Source organism: Thunnus maccoyii, chromosome 6 (assembly GCF_910596095.1).
Source record: "Thunnus maccoyii chromosome 6, fThuMac1.1, whole genome shotgun sequence".
In the NCBI taxonomy this organism is placed as follows: domain Eukaryota; kingdom Metazoa; phylum Chordata; class Actinopteri; order Scombriformes; family Scombridae; genus Thunnus; species Thunnus maccoyii.
This window is the reverse complement of record NC_056538.1, coordinates 32,895,059-32,904,213: the sequence shown is the minus strand read 5'-3', so window position 1 is coordinate 32,904,213 and position 9,155 is coordinate 32,895,059. Positions and strand designations below refer to the sequence as shown.

Below are 9,155 nucleotides of genomic sequence, written 5' to 3'. Positions count from 1 at the left end.
AGAAAGTGAAAGGGCAGACGGAGAGGAAGAGGAGTGAGGTGAGATAGAGAGCAGGACGCTGGTGAAAGCTTGTCGTCTCCATGCTATCCATCGTTCATCCATTAATCCCACATACAGACTCCAGACTCCCACTTTTCAACCAGCTGGAGAGGGAAACCAGTCTGCTCCTCAGCAGCTCCTGCAGCTTTTGGTGAAGCGAGAAAAAAAAAAAAAAAAAGAATCACTGTAAGAAAATCGTTCTTCTGGAATTCACTGCACCGATCTGCTTTGGGACAGTTTCTTTCCCTTAAAGTTGGAAAACAGAGAACTGAAGAGAAGAATTCACTTGGTGATACACTGAGATAAGCTATCGTTTCCTTTCATGGATTATATTGGTGTTTTTTCTTTTGAGATTTCAGCTATTTGGCTTCATATTTTAGATTTTTATTTATGTATTTTTTGCTAATGAACTGTTTTCCAGCAGTGGACCACCTGACTTTACTGAGGATTTACTGACGGAGAGTAAATGCAGTTGTAAATTTGATGTGTTTCTTTCTTTGGAGCCACTTTCACATGTTTCTGGGCTGACTGATCTCTGTTCTCTGTCATTCACCACCTGCAGTCCGGCAGCTTGGTGCCTTGTTCGCACCTCAACAGTCCACCGGAGTCCTAAAAAGCTCTCACTGTGAATCATCCAGATTTTCTCGACCGTCCCGGGATCGAAACTGCCCTCTTGTTGGATTACAGGAATCTTGAGGACACGTGTGTGCTAGTTTCTTCCAGTGGGATCAAGATGCACCTCTAGACCTCCCAGCTTTACATCTGAACCCACCTGAGACTCCATGAGAGACCACAGAGGCGGTTTATCTCCAGGAGGATGCCGTAGTGTGAGTCAGCAGCCAGCAGCAGATAATGTGAAGCAGATGATGGTTTTACTACCAGTGCCATGCTGAGAGGGAGGCCCACTCTTGCGAGTGTGCTTCTGTGTTGCATCTGTCTGCCTGTCCTGACGCAGGGCAACAAACCCAAACTCTGCAGCCTTGACAGCATCACCCGCGTCAATAAACTCATCAACGACAAAGACTTGGTACGAATTTCACCATCTGTCCTTTTTTATCTGCTTTCAACCAACAACATACAGTAACTGTGACAAATATTCCAATCAAACATTCTGATTAGATATCATGTTCAGAAGGGTGGCGTAGGTAGAAATTGTATTTTGGGTCGGCCCGTATAGAAATTGGTGGGTCATCTTCAACTTATGAAAAGTTAGAAGAAGAAAAAAAGAACAAACATATACAAACTGAAATATGAGTGACCATTTTACTTTGCAACATTCTGCATCACAAAAGGTAATAATAACAGCGAAACACTGTCGATCCAACATGTTCAACCAACAGAGCATCAGACTATAAAGGCTGAACGCGACAGTATAGACGTCTTTTATAGCCTGTCCAGCCTAAAATACAGTACAGTATATATATGCACCGGGAAGACCAGCTGCTCATCAGCTCTACAGCGCACGACACTGTTTACTATTTTATTGCATAAAGTGACAACGTAAATAAATCCAGACAGCAGAGAAGCTTTGAACTTAGACATAAATCAAACATGCCACATTCATTATGGCCCTACAGCCTTGTTGCTTCAGTAACTGGTCAGCTAATGAAAAACCAAATCTGCACATTTTACAGAAAACTGCGTTGTTACACTCTATGAACTGCGTCCGTACTACTTTGATGCCACTGTATGGTGAAACACATACAAGTGCTTTATAAATGGCACATAAATCAGCAGGTGAACCCATAGCAGCGAAATGTTTGAGTGTTAGTAAATAGTTGCAGCAGAAACGATAAGAGAGACGCTGTGTGCATTTACTAACGAGGCACAGCAGTGTAACTTCATTGATTACTTAAATCTCCCGACACGCTGACAGATCTAATGTTAATTAATGTTCTGTGTTCTTCTACACACACACGCAGTCCAGGTTCAGGTTGTTTGGAGTAAAGCAGCCGTCCTCCTGATAAATCCTGAGCTCCATCAGAGCTTTCTAAAATATTGATTTCAGAAGCTAAATGTTTAATTCCAACCCAATCACCAGAATAAAACGTTGGCGTATGTTGTACGTTTCTGTAAACCACGTTTAAACATTGAATGTCTACATTTCAATGTTGGACATTATCAGTTGAATAATGATGTTTTATGTCTGGTTAGGTTTAGCAACAAAAACCACTTGGTTACGGTTAGAGAAAGATCATGGTTTGGTGTAATATAAATAAATAATAATAAAATAAAAACAGCTGCCAATGCCCCAACGTCTCACTAAAAACACCTGGTTTTGTCAGTTGAAACAGGAAGTGGGAGTTGGTTGGCGCTCTCTGCTCATCCAACTTCCTGCCAACAAACCTCCCAACTATCCACTGACCTCTGCTCCTCCTCCTAAGAAGAAAGTCAGCTCATATAGATCTCATGTGAACTACGTCACTGTAGAAATGTTGATATGATATGTATTACACGTGTCGAAATGTAGATATTCAACATATCCGTGGTTTGCAGAAACATACAATGGCAACGTTTTATTCTGGCGACCAGGTTGTTAATTGTGTTTCCTCTGGAGAGTTTCCACTGATCTGTCAAGGTGATGACTACAGTTTTTAGTAGTCGGGTTGCTGGAGACATTTCTAACCAGCATGTGTGAACCAGGTCCATCATCTGCACATCTGACACTCGGTTCTTTTCCTCAATCCACTATCTTTACACACAGGGTCTATAATTGCCAGACCAGCTTGCACACAACAGAAAAAAATTAAATTATTGCAACAACACAAAAGGGCCTATAGTCTAGCAGCAATCTCAAGGCTGCAACACCTTGGATCAGGCTGATTGGGAGAAAGCGCTGACCTCGCTGTGGGCTGAGTCTGGTGGTTGATGGAGGAGTTTCTTTTTACACAACTTTTTTCCAAATAACACATTAAAAAAAACTTTGTTTAGCCATTGCCGTAGGGTTAACATTACAGCACTTGAAAAGCCAGCTGGTTGGCCGAAGATAGCTCAGGAAGGTCCAGAGCAACTAAGGACAGTCCGGAGATGTCCTACAACCTATTTCAACAGTTCGGTTTTAATCAGAAGACAATTCAACACACGCAACAAGTCAACAATAAATGAAGTATATCAGGGCCTGTGCCATCTGTGCCACCCAGGTCTACTACTGGCTACATACCTGGTTCAGAGAGCAGCCACAGGTTTTAATCACCGTAATGATCCTGATAAAAGATGACTCATTCACCAAGTTTTTTTTTTGCAACACACAACCAATAACCTCAGGCTGGAATGAAAAGATAAAGCATGTTGCAAAAACTAATGATCGACTTGTGTTGTGAGATTCTCAGGGTGAAGTGTGTTATGAAAGACAGGATGAAAACACATCTTGTTGGGTCTTGCTCAGTCATCCTGGCAGTGAGTAAGAATGCTGCATAACAGACTCCCAAACTTCTCTCTCTTACAAGAGGAATTATGAAAGAGATCATTACAGCATGCAAGCAAGCAAAATGCTATTTATGTTGCACACTTCATTCCAGGTGTAAACACAATGCCAGACTGTATGATTTACATTGGTGTTGCAGCCGCAACACCAATGTAAATCATACAAAATAAAATGCACATCACATCATGATCAAATTACATGTTCCAGCAACTGAGAGCACAGAAGTTAAAAGCAGATTCAACATTTTTCGAGGAGATCCTGGGAATAATTAGACCCGTTCCGGATGACCTGACAGGTCGAAATGGTTTGTAGCTGACTTGTAATGACTGTACAGATGTAGAGCTGATGCAGAACTCTCTCTTTCTCCTCAGAAGTTGCTGGACTGCATGCTGTACACACCCACCACTGGAGACTACAAGGTATGAGCTTTCTCTCCGCTCTGACTCATTTATAATCATCATATCATATCCTCGTATCTCATATATACTCAATTCTTACAGACTCAGGAAGACAAAGGTCCTCAGCTGGTTAATTGCCTCAACTAAAAATGATCTTAGTCATCAGAGCCAATCGAGTTCAAACAGAAATTTAAAAGGAAATGAGAAGAAAGCCACAAGAATAAACAGAAACTATTTTAGGCCGTTAAAATATAAATGTTTAGTTTAGGAAGTGGATTGTATTGTAACATATCATTATATCACTCAGCTAATGTCAGAAATCTGGCCTGGCTGCAGAGGCTGCCTGCATTTGGCAACAGTCTTACTGTAGTCATGGATTCTCAGCGTGCCTGTGGACGTCAGCCAGATTCTTACTGTGTGAGCTTATATCTGTGATTTCTGGTGATCCACAACTGTTCATATGACAACATCAAACATCACAGAGCCCAGTTAGCGCTACAGTTTCCCTGGATTCACCTCTGAGACCTGCTCTGGTTTTATACATAGGAACAGTGACTGATAAACAGTTTCCCATCCACACATGTGCTTTTTATTAGCTCTAATAAAACTGTAAAAAGTAATTTGTAAAAAGTAAGCTGGTTTTTTCCATCTTCAGACTGAGATTGCTATAGCTGTGGAAGGGATGGTTCCCCAAATAAAGAAAAATATCCTCTATACCCAAATGAGCAATGAAACATGTTTTCTCACATGTTTCATTGTTCATTGTAGCTGTAGCAATCTCAGGGCTTCCCAAAGTTTGCCAGTGTATTTATACCCTACCTCTTAATTAAGAGTGCCCTCTACAGCTGTGAGGGCGGAGGGGTTGGAAAGGAAAAGGCCTCCAGCATTTCATTTGAGTGTCAGAATTGTCAAAATTATAAATATGTGTGCTATCCTGAGAAAATTCCCACTATTGAGCGAAAAATGTTAGCAAAAAACCCCAAAATGCAATTCTTCACCAATACTTTGTGTCATATTGGAAGGGTTATTATTCATTCCCTTGGACACAATCCTTTACTAAACTACTCTCTTTATTTCTTTTATTTTACATTTTATTCATCTGTGTGCACAAACTGATGAGCTGAACACAGTTTATTCATCTGCACACTCAGTTTAGCAATATTTGCCCTCATCAATATTTTATTTTCTACCATATGCCCCCTTGGCAGGTAGTTCTGCAGTGCATGATTTACATCCTGAGAGCCACTGCAGGATGTCCTTTATACAGTGAGGCAGGAAGTCAAGTCAAAGCAAATTTTATTTGTACAGCTCAAATTACCATCAGGGGGCTTTTAAATCTGTATAGGAATACAACCTCCTCTATCCTTAGACCCTCGATTTCAGGAAGTAAAGATGTGGAGGTGGAGATGGTGGATGGACATGTAGCACTGCCAACTTTTATGCAGAAAACCTGAAAGAAACATTTGCTTTTTTTAAAACCATAATCTCAGTCTTTCCTTAACTTTAACCATGCTGTTGCTGCCATGCCTACATGTAGTAGAAAGAAATAATTTGTGCAATATGAATATTCTGTCTGGTGATAAGGTTAAGGGAAAAAATAATACCAGAACTAAATAACCTAAGCTAGAGACAACTACGGAAGTGAGAAAATATATTCTTTCTTTCAGTGATTTGGGTGAAATGAAACTTTAAAACTGACTCTATGAAAGAAATTATATAAAAATACACATCAACATAAAAACTCCTGTGGTTCATTAAGATAATAAGTCTTTTATACTGAGGTTGTTGACTTCACAGTGTCATCTTTCTCTCCCCCTCTTTGTCTCTCTCTCTCTCCAGCAGAACTGCCCCCGCTCCACCCTGGATTGCTTTGCTGATGAAGTTAATGTCCTCTTCGAGGAGTCCAATAATAACAAAGTAGCAAGGTTACGTGGAATGCTAAAAACATTAGCAGGGCACATCGACCAGGTGAGGAAGAGAGAAACAATTACAAGTCTGCAGAATGTGACTGATAAATTGATTGTGATTGGTTTGTAAAAGTCATTTAAAAAGCCACTTTAGGAAGAAAATACTGTAAAAGAGGTCATTTGAAGTTGTATAAGACGCATTTATTGCATTTACTCTTATGTGTGTTTTAACTTTTTACATTACAGGTATTTTCGTGTGTATACATATGTATATTTTGACTTATACATGAAAATGAACCGCAGTTTAATTAGTAAGGTAGAGGCTGAAGATGATTTTATTTAGCTGTAGTTTATGATACAGTATCAGTATATTTAGGTGATTGGCCTCATTTCCATAGCAACAGCGGCCGAAGCTCATGCGTATTGTAGTTTTTCTTAGCCGTCCACCAAAATCACAGACAAACTGTGATTTCTTAGAATAAAGCTGAAATAATTAAAACTGGTGGTCATAATATAAACCTATAAGCTTCTTGAGTCCTGAGTTACTTTGTTCAGTAATATTGTATTGAGGAGACTGTTTGAAGAAAAATATGAAATGGGAATACAGAGTAGGGAGAGCAACATGTGTAGTGTTTACAGCTTGTCAAGTAAAGTCAATTAATACTGCTTTAAACGTCAAACTGTCAAAAGTATAGAGAAGATAGAATTAAAATTTGTCAAAGTCTGCTTCAATCTCTCTGTATATTAGAACAACTTCTTCACCACAGCCACAAGCCAGTCAAAAAGTATGGAAGATAACACCGGTTTATTAATGACTTTTATGGATTGTTGATTAAATGTTTTGCAATATCACATCCTGGTAGCTGGACACTGGAGCAGGGTGGGGATTGGAAAGTGAGGCGAGCTTTGAGAGCCAGATATCTCAGCAGCAGATCAATCAGTGACTGGCTCATTGTTACTGAACTTTACAGATTGATATCATATTCTGTTTGCTACACAAAACAAGAAATTCTTCAAAAATCTCTTGTGTGATTAGTCCAGTATTTAGATGTTGGAGATTGGGTTGTTACCAGAAATAATATGTCATCCTTGGCTTCTTTGATTGGGGACTACAGCGGAAATCTGTTTGCTAGATATAAAACGAGCTTAACAACAAGCAGATACACTCTCTTGAGTCTGTAAGAGCAGCCTTGGGTCATGCTCTACGACAGAAGAAAAATACACAAAAATACAGTTCATGAGGAAAAAAATGAGGCTGCAAACCAGCCAACAATAGCCACGGGTAATTAATGTTTGCTGGAAGTAAACAGCTTTCACTAAAGAATTAGTTTGTTGGTTAAAACAAGTAAACAATTAGTTAAACCTCAAAAAGTCTTGGTATTTTCTTGCCTGGAGCAGCATGCATAGCGTACCACCAATTCAACTGCATTAAAATCATTAAGATAAGTTAGGAAAAACAAGAGAATATAAAAAAAGGCACACACAAAGTGGGGTAAAGGGACAGGAGCTGAAAAGGCCTGTTTCAGACACAGGCTGAACTGAGGGGCTGCATAAAGGGCCAGTATAAGATAATGTGCAGAATATGTGTCCTTAAACTTAAAGATCCCTTCAAGACTTGTTTTAAATTTGTGATTTTACAGCGAAGCTCAAACATGCAACTGCAGGATCAAGAAGTAGAGGGGGGGGGGGGGCTTTAATAAAAGGCAGAGCCAAACTTTTAAAAAAAAAAAGGTGGGAGGACAGGTGCAAAGAGGTGGGAGTTTTGTTCAAATGTGGCAAAACAAAGTTGGTATGTTGGTGAAAGTTGAGTCTTGTTTGTTTTATTCCTGCGTGGTTCAGTCTGGTTGAACGAGACGGGTTGGTTCTCCTCCTCCGTGTGATTCGTTTGGGCAGGTCTTAACACAGCAATCAACCAAAACAACTGCATAGAGACCCTTTAGAGGAAGTGGTCTCAGTCCGGTCACAAACTAACTCTGGAGCGGTTGGTTTGTGGTGGGAAACGTCATCCGACCTCCACCTGATCAACTACAAGCAATTTAGGACAACTGCTCTTTAGGTTTGTTTCTGTGGCCAATAATAAATGTATCTCTCTCTCTCTCACCCCCACAGTCAGAGTCAGAGTGTCTTCAGTGTGAGAGCCACAAGGAAGAAAAAGTGGAAAAATTCCTCTCAGATCTTCTTGAAATTCTTAAGCAGAATAACTCTGAGCACTGCTAAACTGGTTAACTGCTCCTCGATGCTCCCTCAAAGGACTTTTGGAAAGAGACTTCAAGAGCTGTTTTCCTCTTCATGAACTTCTCATGTCACCTGCGCACAAATAAAGTGCAGCATGCATGCATGGTTTCTGAGCATCTTAGTGGTATTTTATTTACAGCTGGAGGGATGTTTCTATGTGCAAAGGAGACAATCAAGCTTACGCATTCTGCACATGCAAACTCTCAGAGCTTAGTAAATACAGAAGAGAAGAGGATCTTTTTTTATGTAAACTTTAACAGCTTGAAAATAATACTGAGTTTATTCAACTCTAAATACTAATTGCTGCCAAGAGTATGTGCATTTGTACCACAGAAGTTGTAAAGTAAAAATGCAGGAGACTGTGTGTTCACGATTAGGCAACAAAAGCACTTCAGTGAAGGACACATCGTGAATTAGTTAAACGCTGAACAAGTAAACAAGTCCCGTCTCATGTTGGTATTTACTTTTTCAATATTTAACTGAGGCAATGTTCTTTCCCTGTTGACCTCAAATGCTTCAGAGTTGCATAACAGGGGTCACTCTATACCTAAGCTGCCTACTTGTGTGCCTTTCTAATACTAAAAAATGTACCCTGTCATTGTATTAAAGCATTGTCTTCACAAAGGAATGTCTAAAGTCATGAGTCTGTTTAATTATCAACTGTGTTTTTCGTCCTCTTGTTTTATAATCTAAGTGTCTTTACACTAGTATCTAAGTATCTTTAATACTACACTACACTAATCTCTTTGCACGACTGTCAGTATAAATCAGTCGAAAAATGACAATGAAAATGGGTATTAGAAGGAAATATTTGTATATTTGTGTGATGTGATATTATTATAAAACAACATTCATCACATAATGAGATAACCCAAATTATTTAAATTACCAAACTAGCCTAAATACCAGTAACGGACAATAATGAGCGATAATAATAACAATAAAAAACCACCGCACTTATGGGTGATTTAATGTCGCAACGAAAAATCTACATTAAAAAATCTACTAAAGACCAATCAGTTGTGTGACCACTGAGTGTAAACTCCATCTGTGGTCTTCTCATTAGCACAGGTAATCTTGCTTTTAATTTGACAAGTTTACATTATTAATTTCTAATTGACATTGTGGGTGTATGTGATGTGCTGTCGTGTG

General features: G+C 39.4%; 1 protein-coding gene across 4 annotated transcripts; it reads left to right on the top strand.

Annotated features, from left to right (window-relative positions):
* On the top strand, window positions 1–8,631 carry il15l (interleukin 15, like). Of its 4 annotated transcripts, none has more exons than XM_042413190.1 (4): window positions 1–1,066; window positions 3,838–3,882; window positions 5,701–5,829; window positions 7,878–8,631. In XM_042413190.1, the coding sequence occupies exons 1-4, from the start codon at window positions 926–928 to the stop codon at window positions 7,983–7,985; spliced, it is 423 nt and encodes a 140-aa protein (XP_042269124.1). In that variant the 5' UTR covers window positions 1–925; the 3' UTR covers window positions 7,986–8,631. The 4 variants fall into 4 exon arrangements, with proteins under 4 accessions (XP_042269124.1, XP_042269125.1, XP_042269122.1 ...); XM_042413191.1 differs by having other exon boundaries at window positions 2–1,066; window positions 5,704–5,829; XM_042413188.1 differs by having other exon boundaries at window positions 4–1,066; window positions 3,835–3,882.
* Window positions 8,632–9,155: the final 524 nt, after the last annotated feature.

Coding starts and splice junctions, on each gene's coding strand:
- il15l (XM_042413188.1), top strand. CDS start 926: ATGCTGAGAGGGAGGCCCACTCTTGCGAGTGTGCTTCTGTGTTGCATC. Junction 1,067..3,834: donor TCATCAACGACAAAGACTTG/GTACGAATTTCA, acceptor CTTTCTCCTCAG/AAGTTGCTGGACTGCATGCT. Junction 5,830..7,877: donor TAGCAGGGCACATCGACCAG/GTGAGGAAGAGA, acceptor TCACCCCCACAG/TCAGAGTCAGAGTGTCTTCA.